This window comes from Melopsittacus undulatus, chromosome 12, assembly GCF_012275295.1.
Source record: "Melopsittacus undulatus isolate bMelUnd1 chromosome 12, bMelUnd1.mat.Z, whole genome shotgun sequence".
In the NCBI taxonomy this organism is placed as follows: Eukaryota; Metazoa; Chordata; class Aves; order Psittaciformes; family Psittaculidae; genus Melopsittacus; species Melopsittacus undulatus.
The window spans coordinates 6,548,483-6,573,262 of record NC_047538.1 but is presented as its reverse complement, the minus strand read 5'-3'; the positions used below and the strand labels follow the sequence as shown (position 1 = coordinate 6,573,262).

Here is a 24,780-nt window from a genome sequence, read left to right as displayed (position 1 = left end):
CTCTCATTCCTATGGAACAGTGCCTGATCCCAGCCTGTTCTCATACACATGTCACTGGAAGAACGTGGGACTTCTTGCAGCTCATCACCCAATACCAGCAGCCTCTTAAACCTGGGGTGCTCAGAGGATACAAGTTTCTTTAGCACAAGGGAGCTTCAGAGGGCAAACCCATCATCTCTGGGGCTGGGTTAGGTATCAGGGCAAACAGGGTGGTTATAGCTGTCCTTAAGGCTTTAAATCCATTAAATGCCTTTAAAAGGCAAGTAGAGGACAAGAATTTACCAGTGATGTGTTTCTACCCCTTTCCTTCACTAAGGAAATCAGCCTATGGTCCCCATCCTGAAGGCAACCCCCTCCACTTGGTTCTTTGCCCTCCACTGCTCTTCCATGTGGCTCCGTCTCCATCCCTCTCTCCCTGGGCTTTTAATTACATTCATCTATTTCCACTCACTGGGCCTGTCACTTTCCAGCAGGAATGCTGTAATTACATTGTGGGAAGCATCCTTCACTTTGCTGAAGCCTGAGCGGATTAAGGATCCTCTGTGCCTTTTCCCACCCCTCTCTGCCAGGTACCTGCACAAAGATGACAGATGGTCAGGGGCCATTTACTTCCCCTAATGAGCTGGTACAAAAGGAGATGGCTCCCAAAACACATGTATATTTGCAGTTAATGCTCCCAGGGCTTTGCCTGAAAGATGGGAAGAGGTTGAATCCACGCAAGGGAATGTGTGAGTGGATGGAAACAGGGGTTTAAAAGGTGATGCAGGAGCCCAGCTTTGGGTTCAGAGAAGCCTGGACCATGGGAGCATGTCCTACCCTTCAGGGTTACCCAAGCCCAGTTTCTCTCCCATATTTGCTCTCAGGGGTTGAGTAAACCTGACTCATAGAAAGGCATTAAATAAAAGCTTGAGTGATGGATGCCTCTTAAAAGCAAACCTTGTGCTCCTCTCAGGTGAGGGGAGCTCCCCAGCCTTATCTCTACCCCCCTGTTAACATGGGGTGAGCTCCAGTGCAGTTTACCTTTCCCAAGGAGCACAAGACACAGGTTGTTCTGTGGTGGTCCAGCAGAAGATAACACTATGGATGAGAGAGGGTTGTTGGTGGGCATCACAGGATGGCAAAGGATGGAGAAGACGATGACAAGCATAAGCATGAGCAGAGATTACAGCAGGAAAACAGAGCATGGAGGATCTGCATGGATTGATCCAGCTGGATGGTTAGCCTCAGAAGTGGATTCAGTTTAACCCTCTGGAAGCATGGTGCTCAACTGGGAGACACTGGAGGTGGACTGCATCCTCCCAGGCTGCTGTAACTGGTACCTTGACCATAATCCAGCTGAGACCTAACACATGTATGGTCTTAGAGAGGCAAAGGCCTGTTAGTGGGGGGGCTGGAGGAGCTCCAAACCCCACACATGCTGGTTGCCCCATTCCATGCTCCATTTCCCATGATCCAGTCACCTACCTTCTCCTGCAGACTCCAAGGGTGAATTTGCAACTTGTCCTTTGAGGAAACAGAAGCTCAGTTGGTCCTTTATTGGCTGTGAATGCAGTAAGGAGATGACTGGGATCTCCCCTTCCCAGACTGCCTATAGGAACAGAGGGAAAAGCTTCCCTAACTCCCTTCTATAGGGCCACCACTCAGCCCTGCTGTCAAGGCACACTGGACATTGCTTCCACTGCTGTTTCCCAAGGGAAAGAGAAGAAATGAACTTGGAGCCTAAATTAAATCCCATCAATGGAAAAGCACTTACAAGGTTGAAGGCATCTCTCCCAAGTACCTCCAAGCTCCCTGAGCTCTCCTTAAGCCCACGAGGTGCAGGTGGAGCCAGGGACTCAATTTGCCTCTTCAGGCCTTCCCATTCTGACCTGGGCATGGTTTATGTGGGAAACACAGGAGCAAACCTGAAACCAGCTCCTTTGCTGCTTCCATAGATTTCCAAGTGGCAGCACCTGCAAAACAGGCACAATTCCATGCTCCTAAGTTAATGGAATGCTGCCCTGGGCTGCCATCAGCGCTGCCTTAGAGATGCAATGTGCTGGTAAAACCATCCCATGGTGGTGATTAAAAGACCCCACAGCAGTTATTTTGCAGGAGTAAGGGAACTAACCCTGCTGTCCTGGCCAAAGTCCAGCCTGGGGAATGATATTCCCCCCTTCAATCCAATGGGACATGACAGTGTGTGTGCTGCGCCTTTGGAGCCTGGCTGGCCACAACTGGGGGGACTTGGGAGCAAGATTAAAGGTGAGGGTATTCAGCACATAACCCTGCTGTTAGCTCATTAAAAGCCAACGTTTGCAGGTCCCCTTTAAACTGTTTACCCATTATTGAAAATACCATATGCTACATGTCCATAAGGATCAGCTTTCCGCTCCAAGATAAGCTGTGTCCATCTATTGTCCTTCCCTCCCTCTGGGCTCTTAATTACATCCATCACCTCCCACCCCTCTGGTGGAGCTGGCTCCATGTCTCATCATGAACAAGGAAACAAGGGCCAGTTTCACCCCTGTTGGAAGGGAGCCATTGTTCCTCTCCCCATACACACATCCTCCAGTGAGAGACATTCCGCAGCCGCTGGGAGATTTCAGCTGGGATTGGAATTTATTCTAAGACTCCGGCCTTTAAATGTTTTATTAAACCTTTTCCCCCTGCAACGCAGCAGGGACCAAGGGAACGTCGTGTTTATATGCCTGGCACGTCGGGAAAGGATGGAGGATTCTCTGGGCAAAGGCTTGTTACAAGCAAAAGCCACGCTCCAAGCTGCAGCCCCCAGCCCATAAGGGCACTGATGCTATTTCAAACCACCCCAGCCTGGCTGGGAATTCCCTTCCCATTCCGCCCATTTCCAGGTGCTGGAGGTGAGCTGTGTCCAGAAGGAACTGGCTTTTTGCCTGCCTGGGATGCTGAGCCCATAGTGTGATGCTGCAACCTTAGAGCCGGTGCCAGAGCAGTGGCTTGGAGCACTGCCTGCTATAGGGATTGCTTCAAGCATCCTCTTATAAGACCTCGGGTTTTGTTGCTTGTAACTCTGCCAGACCTCAGCTGAAATCAATGTCTGCTCATGCAGGAAAGGAGATGCCTGTAGCACACTCAGAAGGGATGGAACTGCCTGGGGGGGATCTTCCTTTCCCTCCCCATGTGTCCCTATTGCACTTACCTGCTCCTGCTGTGTGTGAGCCGGGGGCTTGGCAAACATGGAGCATGCACATGATGAGCTGGGGCTCCTACAGGGACATGGCTCCTGACCACAGTGTTGAAGACACGATGGGGCTGTGATGGGGCTGCCCACATGAGATGAAGCAGCATTTCTAAGTGCTGTGTGCCTGACTCTGCAGCCTTAACCAAGTTCTCTCTCTCTGGCATGCAGTGATTTCCTACCGGTTCTTTTAGATCATAGAATCAGAATGGTTTGGGTTAAAGGGACCTTAAAGCTCATCCAGTTCCAACCCAGGAACATCTTCAATTAGACCAGGTTGCCCAGAACCACATCCAGCCTAGAATTAAATGCCTTAAATTCCCCTGATTACAAGCCCAGGACAACCAACCATATGGAGACTGCAGAACCACACAGGGATGGGATCACATCCCACCTCCACATCACCGGCTCTGCAAGTATCCCTATGGCTGAGGAACATGGTTTAAATATAGCCCTGTCCCACCTTCACATCCAGATCACATTAACAGGGTTTAACCTCCCTTTGCAGAAAGGTTCCCTCCACCCTTCCATGTGGAACATCCCTATCCAAAGCCAGCAGTTCCCACTATAAGGAACCCATCTGCCTGCACCCCAGCAGCTCTCTGAGGGCAGCAGGTTCCAGCTGCAGGCTGCCTTGTGCTCAGTGTGCAGCAGTGAGGTGTATCATTAATGTCTGCATTATTCATGGAGCACCAGACGGGATCAGATGGGAAGAGCTGGCTCCCAGTGAGCTCCCAGCCTTGCCTTATGGCTCTTCAGTCACCAGCACGTTGTCGCTGGCCACCTGCACAGTGATGGGGCAATCTCTGTTAAAACCCCAATTAGCACATCCTAATTGTGGCACAAACCTGGCTCTCCCAAGCCAGAGGGGCTCCCACTTCCTTTTCTGGCCCTGATTTAAATGAGAGGTTTCCTGTTGTTAGGAGCTGGGATTCAGAACAAGGCTTTGATTGGTGATAAGGGACTTTGGTAGGGACAAGAACTGAGGCATGGACTGGGAGGAGGCCACAGCTCACCTATGGGGAGTCTCTGGGTTGACCAAGCAGGACACTGGGCAAGTGGAGCTCTCCCAGTGTCCCAAATGGGCCTGGCATTCTCCTGGTTCTGTTATCCACCCTGGGAAAAGCAGAGCATCATTCAAAGGCTCTCCACAGCCCCAGCAGTTTCCCTTTCATTGCTTGCTTCCAGTTACCATAAACCATTAACACTGGGGGATGAAGGGTGAGGGCGGCCAAGAGGGCAGACAGCAACCACATCTATGTGGAACCTTGAGGGTGCAGACTCAGGAGCCTCCTTCCTGATGATCCAGCTGGAGCAGCCACAGAGCTCTTTGGCCTGGAGCATCAGCAAGGACATGGTGAGGAATGGGCAGAGAAACCTGCATGGGCAGTCACAGGATCCAGACTGGTTTGGGTTGGAAGGACCTTAGAGCTCATCCAGTTCCAATGGCTTCCACTAGAGCAGGTTGCTCCAAGCCCCATCCAACCTGGCCTTGAACACAGCTCCCCTGTGTGAGGTTATCACATCACTGCTCCATCAGCAGCTTCTCAGGCTCTCACAGATTAACTTCTCCCAGGATCTTGGCTACTTGTCTCTGGATTTGTCCATCTTCCTTCTTCCCATGCCTTACACACACTGCTCCTTTAGAGCAGCCAGTTATGGTAAGTGGAGGCTTATCCATGATCCATTTGAATTCTACTTCTTTCAAAACACAAATCCTAGGCTCCTTTTTTCTCATCTGATTTTCCAGTGGGTTTTAAGCCAGGAATGATGCCTTTAGTGAGAATAACAGGCAGAAACTAGAACAGAAGTCAACATTTTGCCTGTCAGAGGAAGTTTGGAGTATTCAGCCTCAAAGGATGGAGACAAAAAGCTGCATGAGTAATGTCCAGAGATACAACATTGTCTCTGGGATGCTTATGGGAGCAAATGGGTCCTAAGACTATCAGCTAAAGAGCAATGATGACTTGGTACTTGGCGGGCAGTGGGAGGTGATCCATACTGGATGTCCCGTCTCTCCCACCCACCTAAGACAACTCTTTCTGCCATTCAATGCAATATTTAATATAAAGCCGATACCATGAAAAATCACAACCTTCCTCCTGGAAGACCATGGGGTGTTTTTCTGGGGGTGCTTTGCTCTTTGTGTGCATTGTGGGATCCTCTTCGCCTGTCTTTAACTGGGGCAAGTTTTATCAAAGACCTGAAGCAACTTCCAGCCATGGTGACAATGGCAAGGGGATGAAGTCACCACATTAATCTGCTCTGTGCAGCTCTAAAGAAGGGGAAACCTACACTGAATGCCATGAAATCCTCCCCACAATGAAGCTGTCTGGACGTGCCGATCACAGGCTCACAACCACTACTGAAGTGGGAATCTCGGAAGGAAAAGGTCTGGTGTGATGCTAAGGGGAGGATCCCTACATGTTGAAACCTGGGCCTGTATGGGGTCTTGTACAAGCACAAGTGACAACGCACATCCATAGTGACACAGGAGACTGGGAGGATGAACTCAGGCTCCTTTCTCTTCCTGGCTTTCCAGGATGTCCCATTCCTGCGCTGGCAGGGATGAGCTGGAAGCTGGGTCTCTGCTCACACCAGCCATTGGGCTGGCTCCGAGCACTCAGTGCCCCCGTCCCCTTCTGCTTCCTGAAGCAGTTTCCTCCGGGATCAATACACTGGAAGCACGGGAAGGGCTCAGCAGGGACCATGGTGCATGCATTGGGGATGCACTGGGGCTGGCTGCAGCACTGGTTGGAGCTGCATCACTGCACTGGGGCTGCATTGAGACTGGCTGCACCTGCTAAAGCTATGCATCCATAGGCAAGCCTGCTTCTACATCCAACATCCTGGATGGAAAAGGTGCTTCCTGCCACACGTGTGAACCCCAGCTTAGCAGCCACATTCATCCCTAGCTTAATGTAAAGGAAACAGCCCTGGAATCCTTTTTCCCAGCCCCAGTGCATCAGAAACCTTGAAATGATGGACAGCAGATCCCAAGCTCTGGAGTGGGAATGCCAGAAGGAGAAGGGAGCAGAGCTGCTTTGTTTTGTCTTCTTCTGAGCTTCTTGTGGGTTGGTTTAAGGGGCACCAAAGTGTGTCCAAAGACCTTCAGAGTGAACCAGCTCTTTCCATTAACCTTGTAAATGAGACAGGCTTTCCCCCCAGTATTTACTTTAAGAACCAAATGAAATGTTCCAGCTCTTTGGGAACTGAATCCTCCCTTTCTGCGGGTGCTAGTCAGGGTTCCCAATGCATCAGTGCACGGCTTTAAAGGCATTTCTCCCCTCTTTTGGATTAGTGACCCATTCTAACAGGTCTTCATTGACGGGGAGCGTGGGTCTCTCAAAGACTCCATTGGATACAGCTTTACAAAGGAGTTTAGCCGGAGATGAAGAGTTTACAACAAAGTTTGGAGGAAACCATGGAGTCCTTTTAAAAGAGAATAAACTGCCACTGCTGTGTCTGGCTTGAGTTAATCTGATTAGGCCAAGCTCATCAACAGGCCCCACTGAAAAGAATGAGGCGGGGGGAAAGCAAGCCCTGGACGGAGCCAAGGGAGAAAGAACCAGGGACCTTTTTACTGGGGAAGTCAAACAAAACCTATTGTAGCCGAGCATGCTCGCCCACAGATGGCAAAACCACAAAGCTTTTCAAAGGCAAAGCAAACAGAAGTGATGCCTTTTGCTTTTCCTTGTTCCTTTCCCCAGGTATGGGAACAGACACTTAATGAGATTAAGGGAAAGCAAAAGGGAAAGGGCTGTGAAATAGCGCAGGACCTGGCTGGTTGGAGCTTACCTACTGGCATAAAACCTTGGGAATAAAGGTCCTGCCGTGGATCAGCTTTGTTCCTATGTCCCTTTGGGAAGTGGAGCTGTATCATCCAAGTGAGTACTGAGCACTGAGCATAGGTGTAGATTTAGATGAGACATTAGGCAGAAGCTCTTCCCTGTGAGGGTGCTGAGGTGCTGGCACAGGGTGCCCAGGGAAGCTGTGGCTGCCCCATCCCTGGCAGTGCTCAAGGCCAGGTTGGACACAGGGGTCTAATGGAAGGTGTCCACTGGTCCACAGGGCTTGGAACTGGATGAGATTTCAGACCTTTAAGAAGGGAGAGAACCAGGAAAAGGTCAGGTTTTAGGCTGTGCTCCGAACCCAATGCACGTCCTGACTTCGCTGCTGTGATTCACCCACTTCTATTGCACATCAGGCCCCATCCCACTGGTGTGCTGCACCCCAACAGTGCCCATACTGACCAGTGCAAGCTTCATCCCCTTGCAGGAGGAAAGGGGCTGTGCAAGGCCAGGCACAGAAGGGGGGTGATGCTGTGATTGCATCACCTCATTGGGAGATGCTTATTGTGGGCAAATTAAAAAGCCTCATTAAAAGTCCTGCTGGAAAGTTACATCACCCCCATTACCTTTCCCAGGGGATACTTTAGGCTCTATATTCAGAGCAAGCCTGAGTTGTGCCTGGATTTAACATCGCCAGCTCCTTAGCCAATATAATTAAGAACAGTATCAGTGGAAGCCATGTAAGGAGATTTTCCCCCCAAGGCCACCTAATACAGATGTAATTGACTCTATTTTCTGCTTTCTGCACATGGATTGCCGCAACTCAGCCCCTATTATCCATCAACAAATGAACAGGACCCAGTGAAAGGGACCTCTTCAACCAGGACTGGGTTGAGAGAATGGAGCACTGGGCTGTGTTAAATCTGGACACAACGCGGCTCCGTTCCCTTCCTTTTTATCTCCGCCGCCTTTTCAAGATGCTTTCCAGTGAAGGGTAAGTCAGCAAATCTGTGTTTGGGCAACGCGTTGGCACTTGCTAAAGAAGAGAACATCTGTCTCAATCAGCTGGTCTATTCTGTCGCTCGCAGCTCAACGGAGGCTCTCAGCACCGAGAGACAAAACCAGGGCAATGTGTGCAGAAAGGGGTTTTTGTATGTGCTGTTGTGATTTCCTCTCCCAGGGCGGGGATGGAGGAAGGGAGGGGAGAAAAGAAATCAAACCCCATTTGCTTCGGAGGAAAAAAGAGCCCCCGAAAAATCTCCATTTCTAATGGTGCGGAATTCCGAGCGCCGGAGCCGGCGCTGCGTTCCCAGTGCTCAATGGGAGGATGGCACAAGGAATAAGAGTTTATTACTGCAGACAGGAATCTGCATGGAGCTGAAAGAGCCCTGATGTTTCCTAGGGGGGAAAGAATCCCTTTGGGTTTATTCTATGGGTGTCCCGTGTGTGACATGGACACATGGGACCCCAGCCCTCACCATGTGATGTGTTAGACACAAGGAACGTGCTATGAGATGTTGTGGAAGCACAGAGGAAACAGCACCAGAGGGATGTGGAGCTGATGGAGCGAGGCCAGAGGAGGACATGGGGATGCTGCGAGGGCTGGAGCAGCTCTGCTCTGGAGAGAGCTGGGCTGGGGCAGCCTGGACAAGAGAAGGCTCCTGAAGGGGAGACCTGAGAGCAGCTCCAGTGCCTAAAGGGGCTGCAGGAAACCTGGAGAGGGGCCTGGGACAAGGGATGTAGGGACAGGACAAAGGGAATGGCTTGAACCTGCCCAAGAGAGGGGAGACTGAGCTGAGCTCTTAGGCAGAAGCTCTTCCCTGTGAGGGTGCTGAGGCGCTGGCACAGGGTGCCCAGAGAAGCTGTGGCTGCCCCATCCCTGGCAGTGCTCAAGGCCAGGTTGGACACAGGGGCTTGGAGCAGCTGCTGCAGTGGAAGGTGTCCCTGCCCGTGGCAGGGGTTGGGGATGGATGAGCTTTAAGGTCCCTCTGAACACAAACAATTCCATGATCCTATGATTCCATGAAGAGCTTTTCTCTTGCAAGACCCTTCCTGGACTGAAGCTTTCCGAAGGCACCAGGGACCAACCTGGCCCTGTGGATACTGGGCCGATGGCTGCTCTGAGGTTTCCTTCTGATCTGAAGCCATTCAGAAGGGACTCTAACAGCACCACAGAGATAGGGAGCACAGCAGAAAGGGGCCCTTCCTTTTAGCCCTGGGCTTGTTTGGGGGATTTTGTGAGTGATATGACCCCGATAATTAATTTTAGCTGATTAGAGCAGTGAGCTCCAAAGGCACAAAAGAGGCAGCGTGAGGTATGAAAGGGATGCTGGCAGCAGAAGCCTGTACTGTAATTTGTTACCCATTATAGCCCACTAAAGAACATCCTCCCAACCCGCCAAGGCCCTTAATGTCTTAATTTCTCCTTGAGCATCCCCTTTGACACACTATCCAAAGCGATGTACGGTGGGGGATGATTGCATGGGATCAAGCAGAGGGAAATCCAGGAGGGATTACAGCCCAATCCCTGGGCAAACAGGCGCTGGAGTGGCTGAACAGCCACAGCTGCCTGCCCAACAATACCCAGAACAAACAGGGCCCGGGGAACAAGGCACGGCCAGGGGCACAACCAAGAGAGACAAAACCTGCATTGAGCCCCCTGAGATCCTGAAGCCTTTTATGAGCCTTTTCCCCCCCAGCTGCAAGCTTTTGAGTTGTGCTTCCAAATTATAGGAGCTTGGCTGCAATAAAACTGGGTTTAGGGATCAAAGAGAGATGGAGATCCAGTGCGTATCCGGGCCGGGACAAGTGGAGACATCCAGGAGCAGTTTGTCCTCTTCTGTTCTGATCAGCTCTCAATGTTAGGGTTAATAACTATCTCACTGCAGGTCTTCAGGGCTTTAGGGTGGTTTCTTACACACCGCATGTATGAACATGATGGGGCTTTAACGCCCAGAAAGGACTCCTAGGGACTTTTCACATAAGCCTTAAAGAAGGAAAACCCCAGGTTTCCATCCGAGACAGTTTAAAGGCTTTCGCTTTCCCTTTCAGGACAGGTTGCTGGTAGCACAAACTATAAACCTCAAATTATACCAAGCCAGAGGAGCACTAACAGCAAGGGAATGATTGCATGAGAGCAGGATTAAATGCAAGTGAATAAATGCAATTCCAGTTGCCTGGAATTCCCCAGTCATGCTTTTTGTTTCCTATAGATCTCGCTAGCAAACTAAACCAAAATGTGCATGACCTGTGATGGAGAAATGCTGCCCATAAGGCAAAAGCCTTCATTAGGAAGATTCTCTGCCCTGATGTCCAACAGCCCCATGTTTCCAAGACATCCCACAAGCAGATGATATCCACAGGGATTTGCCATGCTCTGCCCAGTCCCAATGGGTCCTTGCACCCAAACAGGACATCCAATTGCCCTTGACCCCTTGGGCCTTTTCTGTGCTGCTCTGCCCATGGCAGGGGGGGAGTTTTCCCAGTCCAGATAGAAGTGGAACAGGAACCACACATATGGCCACAGGTCCATGTCTCACCCATATCAGAACACCCCATACACAGGGGAGGGTGGGTTGTTTGTCCCATCCCATTGTCATTGTGCAGGGTGAATTGCCACTAAAGGGATGTAGAACAGTGCAGGAGGGGACCTGCTGGGGTATATCCCTATGTCTTTTAACAGCACTGTGGAATCACAAAGCAGGAGCAGGGCAGGACAGGGGGAGCTCACTCATAGGATCCAGTAAATAACCTAATTCAGGCAATACACAGTGATTCTCCATCACAGGCAAATCAGTGCTCCCATTGCACAAACACGGTTCCAAACCACAACTGGGTTTTCCTCCCTCTGGAAGAGGTTTCAACCAGCCTCTGGCCCAGGTCTGGGACTACAACATGACCAAGAAGTGGGCTTGGGGAGGAACAAGACTCAGTAACCCCAAAACCCTGGTCCTGGGGTGATGCTGAGATGGGATTCTGACTTAACCTGAAGTTAGTGAAGGAAACAGAGTCTTTCCCCATATTTCATTGAGCTTTGAGACCTGAACACCCTGGATATGTGAGGAGAAAGGCTTTGCCTTGTGTCAGAGCTTTACAATGCCAGAAGCTCTCCCAGTTTGCCACACAGAGCAGGATTCCCTCTGGAGAGGAGCACAGGCAATAATCACCACTCCCAGCCTGGGAATTGCATCATTTGATGCCGATTCTGTTGGAAAACTCCCTCATTTCATGCTAGTTTTTCCCTGTAATGATGCAATGAATGCATTGAGGATTAACCCCCAAAGAGGGACACTGGTTCTTGTGTGATTAGTTATTTCCTCACCGCATGTGATGGCACAAAGAGCTCTTGTTCTGTGTTTTATTGGGCTCATAAGGAAACAGATCCCTGAACCTTATAAAGGCAACATTTATTATCCCTCCCTAAGACAACACGCACCCCAATGCTCTCAATGCAAAGGAATAGGCCAGACTTTGTGGGCATTTAGAGGAGCAGCACTTACCCAGAGCAAACAACATACCTCCAGCATCACCATTCAGCCAAGGACTGCTGCTTCCCTGCTCACGTGCGTGGCAGTGGGAGAGAGGAAAAGGATCCTGAAATGAATGTATTCCCCTGGATGCTTTTGATGTCTGCAGGAAGATGATGCTGTTCCATACAGCGCGGCCACCTTGTGTGTGTGTTTTGCAGCCTGGATGGGACAAACCACCTCAAATTGCACCTGAAATGAAAGGATCCAAATGGAGAAGCAATCAGAACAGCAATATGTCTTGAGAGCTTTCCTTTCTCTTGTTTTCTTCCTTCTGTTTGGCCTTCTGGGTCCCACTTAACCAGGGCAGGAGACATGTCTCTGTTACCTGCAACAGGGCCAGCAACCTCCTGCTCCCTTGTCTCCAGGAGGTGTGAAACTGGGATACACCCCATGCACGCATCCTGCTCCTGGCATCCCTTTGCGAGGAGCAGGTGACAAGTCCTCCATCCTACCTGTGATCCCATCTCTTCCACTGCATCACCTCCAGCTCTGGTTGGCGACTGCTCCTTCACACTGCCAGGACCAGGACCAGGGTCCTGCAGCTCCACCAGCATAGGAGAGCCCATGGCCCAATCCCATCTCATCTCACTGGGAGCATCCCTGCCCTGGCCATAGAGACCCCCCCTCCTGCACCTCTGCAGCCTTATGCTGTTTCCCACCAGGCTGAGGCCACCCAACTCATTGCACTTGTGGTTTTAGAGCAGGGAAAAGCTCATTTGAAGAGGTGCAGAAGGGCACAACCCACCCCATTGGGGCTGAACAGCCTCGGGGTGCCCCAGGGACCTGCTGCCTGAAGGCAGGAGGGTGGCACTTAGGGCACGTCCCCACTTAGGGAGCGTGTTTGCAGCCACAGCACCAGGCAATGCACGAATCCCAGTGCCAGCAATGGTTAAGGAATGATTCATTGGAGCAAATTAAAAGCAAAGCACAAGACAGGCCAACAATAGGGGTGAAATGCAGTGTGTGGTTATGTCCTCCTCCAACAAGATGTTTCCACAAACCAAGCCATGGCGTGTTCAGTTTGCAGAGGGAGAACCAAGGAGCTTTCAACAAGTAACTCTCTTTATCCTTGCTCCAGAATTGGTAAGGAAAAGGGGGAAAAGGCAAAATGCCTTTCAAGCCAAGATATCCCGAATTGCAGATGCTGGTCTATGGAAAGCTAATAATCCAACTGATGATTATTAAAAGAGCTAAGCCTGCAGCACAGAGCTCTAATAGATACGTTGCGTACTCTAAATAGGTCCTTTAAATAGGCAGGGTTTGCAATTAGGCAAGAGCTCGAAGGCTGCTGAACGACCCACGTTCCATATTAAAGGAAGTTATTTGGATGTGGGAATACAGGGCACCGAGCTGCATGAGGGGGTCTCCCCGTGGCAAGGACTCCGATTGGTGCTGTGGGGTGCCAGTTGTAATGGTGCCTGGTTTGGGGGGGTCCCCCAGCAGAGGGAGGGGGCACACAGGACCCCCCAACAACACACGTTTGGCATCTCCTGTATTAAGACCAAGTGGGGCAAGAGGCTGATTCCGGGTGGAGAGGGGGGGAAGATCCCATATTAAGACGCAGCAAAGCGGGGTCGCGGCCCCTCCGAGCCCGTTAAAGCGGTGGGGTCCCCCCGTGCCCCTCGGGGTGCCGGTAGGAGGCGGTGTTGCGCTGGGTCCCGCAGCTCGGCCCCCTCCTCCTCCTCCTCCCGGTGGTTCCCGACGCCTCCTGCAGCGGGGCGGGGTTTTCCCATGGCGGGGAGCCGGGAGCGCGCTGGCACGTGCTCCGGCGGGATGCGGGGGGGGGGGGGGGGGGGAAGGGGGGGGATGGGGACGGACACACGGACACACACACACACACCGGAGGCACGAGCGCTGCCGCCCGCCTGATTGACAGCGGCGGAGGCCGCCAGCCAATGAGAGCAGAGAACCGGCGGCGGCCCCGCCCCCCCTCGCGTGCCGGCGCGCCACCGGCGGCACCCGCGCGCCGCCGCCACCCTCCGCACCGCGGGGCTCCGGTGCCAACCCCCCCCCATCCTCAACCGGAGTGGTGCGGGGGGGGGCAAGCAACGGGAGGGGGGGGGAACGAGGAATGGTGTGAGCGGATCACCGGGATCCCGTTGGTCTGAAGTGCCAGGGACCACCGGGCTCCCTACAGTGCCGTGCGCGGTACCACAGAGCTGCCCTGTCGCTGATGCAACCGGTACCACCGGGCTGCCCTGTCTCTGATGCACCCGGTACCACCGGGCTGCCCTGTCTCTGATGCACCCGGTATCACCGGGTGCCCTGTCTCTGCTGCATCCGGTACCACTGGGATCCCTTCACTGCTACACCCGGTACCACCGGGCTGCCCTGTCTGTGCTACACCCGGTACCACTGGGATCCCTTCACTGCCGTACCCGGTACCACCGAGCTCCCTTCACTGCTACACCCGGTACCACCGGGCTCCTCTCACCGCTGTACCCGGTGGCTCCGGCTGGGTCACAACACGGTGGGAAAGCGGGGGGGGAGCCCCCAATGGGAAGCGGCGGTTTCCCGTCCCCCGCCTGTCCCCCCCCCGCCACCACCACCACGTGGCACGCCAGAGAAGACAGACAGCCTGCATCCCCACCAGCCAATAGGAACACCGGTAACGCAGCGCCCGCGACTTAAACCGCCCTCTGATTGGTTACCGGTGAGTGTGGGAACGGCCGCGGCGGCGGTTTCACATGAATGGGGAGGAGCCGCCACCACCACCACCGGAGGGGGGGGGGGGTATAAAAGACGGGGGGGGCCGCCGGGCGCACGCACTCCCTCCGCACGCGCCGCCGCGCCAGCAGCACGCGCCCTCCCGCCAGCGCCACCACCACCACCACCATCACCATCACCACCAGTACCAGTGCGCTATCATGCCCGCAGATACGGGTATGGAGAAGCCGACCGCGTCGCCCATCGCCGGGGCGCCGGCCAGCGCCAGCCACACACCGGACAAGCCGCGGAGCGCCAGCGAGCACCGGAAGGTAAATGACGGGTGCCGGTCGGGGAGCAGCGGCGGAGGCGCTGGATGGCGGCGAACCCGCGGCCGTGCTGAGGTCGGTGTCCGGGTGTTGAGGTTTGGGGTGGGGGGGATGAGGGATGGGTGCGGGAGGCTTAACCCCGGTTCGCTCTCTCCCCCCATCGCAGTCATCCAAGCCGATCATGGAGAAGCGGCGCCGGGCGCGGATCAACGAGAGCTTGGGGCAGCTGAAGACGCTCATCCTGGATGCGCTGAAGAAGGATGTGAGTGGGAGCAGAGGCGCTTTCGGGGTTCCAGGGGTGTGCGTGTGGGGGGGTTTGGGAATCGGCGCTGACGGCACCGCTCTTCCTCCGCAGAGCTCCCGGCACTCCAAGCTGGAGAAAGCAGACATCCTGGAGATGACCGTCAAGCACCTCCGGAACCTGCAGCGGGCCCAGATGACGGGTAAGTTATGGGGCTCGGGGTTGGAGGAGCGGGGGGCACCGGGGTGCTTGACTCGCCGCTTACCCACCCCCCCCCTGTGCCCCACAGCAGCGCTCAGCGCCGACCCCACCGTCCTGGGCAAGTACCGGGCTGGATTCAACGAGTGCATGAACGAGGTGACCCGGTTCCTGTCCACCTGCGAAGGGGTGAACACCGACGTGCGTACCCGTCTGCTCAGCCACCTCTCGGCTTGCCTGGGTCAGATCGTGGCCATGAACTACCCACCACCGCCTCCACCACCGCCTCCAGCCAGCCAGCCCGCACATCTGGCACAGCAGCCCCTGCACGTCCAGCTGCCCCCTGCAGCAGCCGGAGCAGTGCCCGTGCCCTGCAAGCTGAACCCCACCGAAGCCCTGTCCCCCAAAGTCTATGGGGGCTTCCAGCTCGTCCCTGCTACCGACGGCCAGTTTGCTTTCCTCATCCCGAATCCAGCTTTTCCTCCCAGCTCCGGACCTGTTATTCCCCTCTACGCCAACACCAACGTCCCCGTGTCCGCGGGCAGCGGGTCGGGAACCGCATCCGCCACCCCATCAGCATCCCCGGTGCAGGGGTTGACATCATTTGGGGGCAGCATTGTTCCAGCTTCCCAGGCGGGAAGTCCCATTGGAGAGCGTAGTGAATCCGTGTGGAGACCTTGGTGACTTGCCTAAACCGATTCCCATTCCCTAAAAGCAACAAACTCTGCCGTTGGCTCCGTTGTATGGAGCCCTCTTAGGGTGTTTTTTAAGCAGCTTGAAACAGAAAGGAAGGAAAAGGACCTCGCTATGAACCTGCTATTTATTCTATTCAGAGGTTGGGATCTCGACTTGTATTTTTACTCCTTTAAAATGCCTTTATTTGAGATACTTTTTTTTTCTAAAATAAAGATAAAAAAGTGAGAAATAGTTTTGTAACAGATATTCAAAAGTCTAATGCCAAAGTTGTTTGTATCCTGTTTGTCTGTGCGTGTGTGTGTGCCTGTGGTAAAGACTTCCAAAAACCAAGAGAAATGCAGGTGTTTAAATAAATAAACTCATTGAAATAGATGTTTTTTTCCCCCATTTCCTTTTTGGTGGGTGAGAGGGACAAGCTCATCCTAAAAAACAGGAGGTTTATGGCTTAAATAAGGGGGAAAATGGGAGGGAAAGGTGATGGGGTTGAGGGGGTTAAATGGCTCCTGAGAGCTTTGCAAGTGTCATGTTCCCACTCGGAAGAGAGATTCCTTAAAACCTCCTGGAACCTGAGGAATTGTGCTACCTGCTCCGATTGCTCCTGCAATAATGCTGCCATAGGGATTGCATTGGGGGGGGGGGGGGAATGAGCACAAAAGTTACTATCTCGCCTACAAAAGAGGCAAGAGAGTCTGTCCCTATTGTGAGGAGGGTAATTAGAAGGTATAAAGGGTCTCATCGAGTATGCAGCGGGCTCTTTGGGAAGTTGGGAACCCTATTGAAACGCCTGGGAACCGGGAGCCGAGGGTTAATGTGTGTCTTTTTTCCCCCTTGCCACTCTCATTGACAGGGCCAGATAGACTCTGATACTCAATGCTGTTGTAAATTCAATTGCCTGGCCTCACAATGCCTACCTCATAAAAGAGAATAACTCGGGGTTGTGGCTTTTTCTTTCCTCTCCAGTAAGCAAGGGGGCTGAGGAAAAGACAGTTTTGCCACCCATTCTGACTCACCCCCAGTGCTTGAATCCTGGCCAAGTGGAAGCAATTGCAGCCTCACACACACACACACACACATGGAATGAACCGCTTCCAATTGTCACCAATTAATAAGGCCGTGGGGTGGAGAAAGAGCCATTAAGAGTGAACGCACGCTATGGAAGGGAAAGCTTTGTGTGCTGTGCTCCGAAATGATGAGGTGGGGCTATCATGTAATCTGCCAGAGCAAAGGCAGCAGACACATGTGCGTGCCAAAGCCACATCCAGAGGCATAACCCATCTTGGCTGGGCTCCTTCCAGCCTCCAGGCTGTGGGATCCCCACAGGCAAAGCTGATTTCTCCTGCCTCATCTTTGAGCTTTGGGGCTTTTACTGGTGGGAGCAGCAGCGTTTCATGAAGATGAAGAGCATCCAATACGTGCAGCAGGCCCAGGGATTGGTTCATTTTAGCATCATAGAATCACAGAGTGGTTTGGGTTAAAAAGGACCTTAAAGCTCATCCAGTTCCAACCAGGGACCCCTTTCACTGGAGCAGCTGCTCCAAGTCCCTGTGTCCAACCTGGCCTTGAGCACTGCCAGGGATGGGGCAGCCACAACTTCCCTGAGCACCGTCATAGTAAAGAACAACTTCCCTATATCCAACCTAAATCTCCCCTGTTTCAATTTGAGCATGGAAATGCAATTGCATCTCTCAAGGTCTACTTCTGTTAGCAATGCTCGGTGAGAACACAGCATTGTGTATGTGTGTTAAAGCACATTTATCCCCTTCTGAAGGCATTTTACACCTTTGTGCTATTTCAGTCACTGGTAGGTACAGGACCGCAGGCTGCTCGGAGCCTGGTACCGATCCAGCCCAGCAGCTCCCCTGCAGCATGGGCAACGGCTGAGTGCTGAACACCCTCCATCCCACCACCAGCACTAGGTATCCATTTGGATCAGGAGCTTCCCAGGAGGTTTTGTTATGCAATCAGACATAAAAATCATGTTACAGCAGTTCTCCATCCCCCACAGCCCGTTACTACCCCTCCTCTTCTGTCTGAAGAAGGCTTGGGAGAGCAGATGAAAGCCTGCCCGTCGCCTGCCTGTAACTGAATCCCTCCCCTGGGCACCACTGTGTCTCTGGATGTGTCCCTCACTGCCCATTCCCCCCCCACACACCCCAGGATCACCCCTGGATCCAACACACTTCCTGATGAGATACCCAGGCTAAGTGCTGCAGTGCTGGGTTCAGGCATGGAATAACCCCTTCTCTGAGTGGGTGCCCAGTGATTGCAGCAGTGCAAACACAACATGTGCCACGGCATTCCTGTGGGACACGCACATCCCAGCACGCCAGGCACTGCTCTGCCTCTGAAGTGAGGCCCTGAATGCAAGCACATGAGGGTACCATCATCATTTCAGCCTCCATCTAAACACTGCATGCACCCTATTTTTATACCCAGCATTGCAACCTGCTCTCTTTTTGACTGCAGGCAAGGCAGACTTGTCTGTGCTTAGGCACAGTGGTACAGAAGCTGGGCACAAGGTGCACGGTGCCATTAGGGTGCCATCAAACTCCCATGCCAGAAGCTCAAACTCCATCCAAGGGATGCCTCCATACAACATACATACAACATACAGCTTTAGAAGAGAGAATCATAGGGTAGTTAGGGTTGGAAAGGACCTTAAGATCATCATTCAGTCACTGCCTGCTCTCAGGTTATACCCAAACCCCACTGCACTTCCAGGTCTACCAGGCTATACCCCTACAACCGAGGGGCTGCCACATTCCTACAGGGCTTTCTATACAGCTGCTTTTCTACACTGTGCTAAAATTGGTCTTATTCCTTTAAAGAGGCAGTAAAAGAGCAAAGTTTGCTGCTGCTGCAAGGTAAAAGTCCACAGGGATGGACACAGCGCCAGAGCGATAACGGGTAGGCAGAGTGCAGCAGCCCATGGGTGCAATGGATTGGCCTGGGTGTGGTGGAGCCAGATGGGAGGAAGACTGTGGTGAAACCCAGCCTGTGATGCCTCCTTCATTTGACTGCAACAGCTCCAAGGGAAAAGATACGGGAATGCTGCTAACGAGCCATTTCCTGGCACAAGGCTGAACAGAGCAGGGAATTCAGTTCAAGCCTCAAAGGGATGTGAAATGTGTATGGGCAGTTGAGCTCTGCCTCCACAGTGCTGCAGCCCCAACAGGCATCCCTTGAGGAGCAGTGTTTGGTGCAAGGAAAGCAGCAAAGCCCCTTCCTGGCCCAGTTCACCAGCCACAAAGAACCACCTGGGGAAAGCACCCAAGGCATTGGCTCATGTCTTTTCCCTTCCCATATCCCACCCTGCTGCCTTTGCTTCCTCTGCTTATGAGCTTCCTGCAGCATAAGTGTCCCAGGGTTATCCTGCTGCCTGCCTCACACAGCTGCTTCCTTGCCCTCTGCCTCCAGCTACATCTTACACTGCTGCTTCATGTTGTGATGCTTAACTGAGAGATGCAGCCTGCAGTGAGTATAGGAGAAGGGAGGGGAAAGCCTCCGTGGGGTCTTCCCCCATCCCAGTCCATTGCCAGCCTCCTGGAAGGTGGCATGGGGCTGCTTTAGGGTTTGTGTTTTGGAGGCGTGGGATTGTATTCCAAAGCCAGAGAGGGAGACGAGGACATCCCTGACCCCCTCAGCCAAGGCAGGGATGCGGCACACACCACCTTATCCTTCCGGATGGTGCATCCCGGAGACCCTCTGAGCAGAGGGAGCTGTTCCCTATGGCTCAATGGCTGCAGCCAGATTTACTCAGGCTGTTAAGCTGATTAATTGAAATGAAGTTCCTCCAGAGAACCGGCGTGTTCTTTGAGGTCAGGGTCACAACACTGAGACGCTTAATCAGATCTTTCCATTTAGCCCCTCTTAGGCAGGCTGGAATGCAGGCTCCTTTCAAAGCAAGGCACTTGGCGCCAAATTTCTGCTCTGCTATCTTGCCTCTTCCATTACATTTAAGCAGCACATCCATCATTAGGAAATAAAACCCAAACCCAGCTCAGGTGATGTATCCGCAATCAAAGCCGGGAAGGAATAAAACCCAAGCCTTGCTCTTGCTGCTGTTTCAAACAGCCACAGAGCGGGGAGGAAAGGGTAACTGCCACTCTGAGCCAGGCCTTTCGGAGGAAGGGGGCAGATGTTTCTGTGTGGATAACAAATTCCTTTATCTGACTGAAGCGTTTCTCTTGGGAAGGTGGAGGAGGTTATTATAAGGTTACCCGGGACTATTGTTAAAGAAAGGGTTTGTTCATTGCAATTCAAGAGCCCATCATATTACCCGCAGATAAATCACTCCTGCACGGCTAGGGAACAGCTCTTATGCAACACACAAGGCAGATCCCACACACATTAAAGGCACGGAAAGCTTGTCCATTGTAGAACTGATCGGGCACAAGTTACCATAGCTGATTAGCACATACACTCCTTCGGTCCTAATTCAGTCCCCTAAGCAGAAGGGTGTTTCTTACAACTGGAAGCACTGATTGAAATGAATGCAATCGTTCCTATTTCTTTATTCTATCAGATTACTTGGGGCCAGTATCTGTATTTCACTGTATAGTAAGATGTTTATCATTTCAGTGGCAGGATTAGGAGTGCAATATATGTGCAATCACAGAGCTGTATAAGCAACTAAAGAACACCACACACACACATCTTGGTAGTGCTGGCTTATATGGGGGGATTCCCCCCAGAACCAAACCCTTTCCCATTCACTACTCTCAAGTCCAAGACAACAGGCACACAGTGTAGTTGCAGACACCTACAAGATGTGGGTCTTTATCAGGCACCAGCAGGCTCTGCACAAGCTATCAGGGCTTTAGGGAAGTCAGATTAAGAACCACTGAGTTTTGCTCTTTAAGAATCAACCTCTTTAAAGCACCTTTAAGTAAACAGCAATGTAAGAAGTGTCAGTCCTCGACCACAGAATCATCACAGACTGGTTTGGGTTGAAGGGACCTTAAAGCTCATCCAGCTCCAACCCCTTGCCACAGGCAGGGACCCCTTCCACTGGAGCATCTTGCTCCAAGCCCGTGTGTCCAATCTGTGCCAGCGCCTCAGCACCCTCAGTTTAAAGCCATTTCCCCTTGTCCTGTCCCTACTGGTCCTTGTAGAAAGGTACAGTCCTCAGTGTGTTTAAAGCCTCAACAGTTGATTTCCAGCATAAAGATCCATGGGGCATCCCCCCTTCCTTCCACCAAACTATCCACAGGTGTCTTTGCCTTCTCTTTGGTCTCTGAGCTGTTAGCAGACAGCTCTGGTCTGGGTCTCCCCCCACAAACCAGACCTTTGTGGGTACACGCAGCACCATCCCCGTTTGGATGGATGCTCTCCCCCTGTGTTTTCCTCTCTGCCTGTGTGAACAACACGACTTCTCAGAGGCAGATATTGGTAAACAGGCTGGTTTGCAAAGAGCAGAAAGATTTCAAAGCCAAAGCCATAAAAATAGACTGCAGCAGATGGGGAGAAGGCATGAGGTGGGTTTAGCAAAGCCAAAGTCAGGGGCTCTGAGCAGCCCGTGTTTCTTTGACAGCATTTGGGTGCTAAAGCAGCTGACAAATACTGAGGGCAGAGGTTCCCTGTGCCTTATAGAGGGACAGGGGCAGGTGAGGAGCTGCGGAGCCCTGTGGGTGGGATGGTGTGAAGGCAAAAGGCATCTCAAGCCTATTAGCAGCATTTAGAAGCTGTATCTTGAGTGTTGCTGAAAGCAGGCAGCTCTTGGGGTAGGGTTTTCTCATTAGGGCTCCTTGCATGTCTAGAGGTTCTCTTCTCCCCCCTTCAAATCTGGTGTATGAAGTGCTCTGCTCCCAGTGGGAGCACAGATTTCCTCTGGGAAGACAAAGAAGCATCACTTTGGAGAGCATGGGTCAGATTCTGATGCTGTGGTTGATATAACTGAGGTCAGAGCCTGTCCCTTTGCATAGAGGGACAAAAATGATACCAGAGTTCCACCTCCTCTTTGTGAATCATAAAACAGAGCCCTGACCCACTGTGATGCACTGATGGATCACGGTATTTTGCACAAGAGCAATGGCGCAAACCATAGTTACCTGTCCAGATCTAGTCAGAATACAGGCATTTTGCATCCCTGCCAGTCCCCTTCCATTTCCCTATAGCCTTCTTCCCTCTCGCCAGGGGCTGTTATTTGGTGCTATGTATGATAAGGCTGCAGTGGGACCAAGCTGCTTGAGTTCTGTAGGGTTCCCTCTTATGTCTCCCATTGCATCCTAGGTCTTGGAAATAAGAAGTTGGAACAAATCCAGACACCAGAAGCAAAGGCAGTGACGTGTTATTGCTGCTGTTATCTGCATGTGGTCTGTTAGCACCAACAAGCCTCCAGTGAAAGAATGGGACCCTGCCCTGCAAGACACTGACACCCAAAGAAATGGGATAGGACGTGAAGAGTGGCCATACCAACAAGCAATTTTACAGTATATTTTGCTTTGTGAGCAGCTTTTCCCACTCTGAATCCAAATGGGAATTATCTCCCCTCCACCAAAAGCTTCACGGCTTCCTTTGCATAACAACCTTGGAAAGAGAACAGCACAGAGCCATACAAGATGTCACAAACTGCTGCTGAACACTCAAATAGACTCAGACACATGTATTGCCTGGTTATTTTTAGTGGGTACCAAGTGCAGCGACCTGGCTCTGAGGAGCCAATTCAACCGCCTCAGAGCATCTCAGCTTGACTGCAAAGAGCAAGCTGTTAGGAAGGATGCGAGCTGGTGATGGGTTCACCTACCAATGTGACCTGTGCTATAGACCTCCCCGTCTGTCCCTGCATGCCAAAGTGGACTGCCCTTCACTACCAGAGTGCTTACAAGTGTTGAAGTGCCCTGGCCGCTGGCTAGAGCAGGACTGAAGCTGACTGTGCCCCTTACACACATGTGAAGCACAAGGTCAGTCACTAACAAGAGACACAGCGACATCCTTGAGGAGCTTTTTCTTCTTCCCCATTACCCTTCACTTACTGCTGTTAAAACGGCTGCCAGCACATGTTAACCCAAGGCAAGGTAATGTAACTTGCTGAACACAGAGGTTTGCTCTCAGAGGAGCAGGACTCGGTCCCACTGCTATGGATCCTGCTTGTGTCCTGCAAGCAAGGGGGGTACTTGATTTGTTTCCATCATTTCATAGAAGCAGAGAATCATGGAATGGTTTGGGTTGAAGGGGCCTTAAAGCCCATCCAGTTCCAACCCCTTCCACTGGACCAGCTGCTCCAAGCCCCTGTGTCCAACCTGGCCTTGAGCACTGCCAGGGATGGGGCAGCCACAGCTTCTCTGGGCACCCTGTGCCAGCGCCTCAGCACCCTCACAGGGAAGAGCTTCTGCCTAAGAGCTCAGCTCAGTCTCCCCTCAGGCAGGTTCAAGCCATTCCCCTTGGCCTGTCCCTACATCTCTTCAGAAAGGGAATAAATATCCAGCCTCCAGCTTTCCAGATGGGAATTACCATTTGGGGTTTGTCTGGTCTCAGGTCAGAGACCAGTGCCCTTAGCCCCATCCTGGGTGTTATGAGAAGATACAGATCAGCATCTGCCATGGGATGGATAACTCTGCCTTCAGCAGCCACACTGACAGCTCACTTCTTTGTGCCTAATGGTTCACATGGAGGCTGTGTGGCAGAACAAACCCAGTGTTACTGAATTACAGATCATGGCTTTGAAGGCAGATTCTGCTCAAGATAAATGGAGCTCTTGTACCTTCACTTTCATCCTAAATGCTCTCAAGGCTGTGGGATTCTCTCTGAGCTCTAAGGTTTCAGCAGCTTTTGCAGTGAAATCCCAGAGGAGCAGTTGGAGACACACTATGCCCTGCTGCTGGAGACCTTATTTCCCACATCGGCTGATCTGTCATTAGGAGCAAAGCTCCCACTGCTCAGAAGCAGAGCAGGGAAAGGCTTCAGACCTGGTTGGGCTGGGCCTTTACCTGCTCTATCCCTTGCTGTTAGTTTTCCATACAGCATTCTCTTTGCAGGAGGCACAGGGGCTCAAGCTGCCTGTTCCCTGCCCCCAGTTACATTACCTCCTTGGAAGCAGAAGGTACCAATGTCTACATTATTCCTGCCATAGCGGTTAGCCCATGGAAAAGATGCAAAATGCTTTGGAAGCTATCTTTTTGCCTAAGATCTGCCATAATAATACATCCCAGTATAAAAGCATCCACCTGAAATAATATTTAGAGTATAAAAAACCCCAAGCTTAAATCCTACACAATGCATTTAGTAAATCACTGTATTTTCACACCACTCAACTATGGACACTGACTTGTAACTGATTCATTCTCATGCAGCCACTCTCAGAGGTGAGCTGCCCCACTACCGTTTATCAGGTCCCAAAACATGCAGCTCTTTGGGATCATATTGCACCAAACTCCAGCGTTATCAAGATTCACTGGAGTCTTTCCATCCCACTGATTTCTATGGCCAGTGAACTCATAGATGAAGTCAATTAAGCGGTAACCCAAACTCGCATTCAGAGCTCATCCTGACTTGCTTTTGGCTGGCAAGAGCAGGTCGCTCTCTATTTATCACTTCCCTTTTCCACATAGTTCTTTGCAAAGGAGGATTTGGGCTGGTTCTTTACGGAACATAAGAAACAAGAAGCCATATGAGAGAGGTCTGGTGTAAAGATGTGCTAAGCCACCATATCCTGGGGCCTTTGGAGAGCTGCTCCTCCGCAGGGGTTTTCTTCCCATACTCTTTCTGTAGATCTGCTGCCTCCAATTCCTTCAGAAGAGCTGGGACTGCAATGGATACAGCCTGGTCCTATTTGCTGACCCTCCAGGATTTGCCCAACCAAAGTCCATCAGCCTCCACCCGATCCCACTGTCAAATCCTATATCTCAGCATAACAGGGATGCAGAAGAACGCGTGTGCCGGAGACTAGCTGGAAAATGATTTGTTCGAACCATCTCATAATATATGGATGATGGAAGTCTCCCACTGATGACCTGTCAGGCAGCACTCCAGCACTGGGTGCTGGATGGGATGACACATTCACAGATAACAAACTTTGCTGTCAATCACTCCTGTTGTTAGATGTGGACTTGACGTGACAGCTATGGCTAACAACACTTTTGATTGACGTGTATACCAATTGCAGAATATGGCATGTGAATAGAAACAGGACTCATCTCCAACTGGACATAGCCCT

At 52.0% G+C, this 24,780-nt stretch overlaps 1 protein-coding gene across 1 annotated transcript; it reads left to right on the top strand.

Annotated features, from left to right (window-relative positions):
• Nucleotides 1-14,304: 14,304 nt before the first annotated feature.
• On the top strand, nucleotides 14,305-15,998 carry HES4 (hes family bHLH transcription factor 4). Its single transcript, XM_034068298.1, is given in 6 exon segments — nucleotides 14,305-14,494; nucleotides 14,658-14,753; nucleotides 14,847-14,934; nucleotides 15,022-15,471; nucleotides 15,474-15,544; nucleotides 15,546-15,998. Coding segments are annotated over 6 exon segments (885 nt in total). The 5' UTR covers nucleotides 14,305-14,383; the 3' UTR covers nucleotides 15,615-15,998.
• Nucleotides 15,999-24,780: the final 8,782 nt, after the last annotated feature.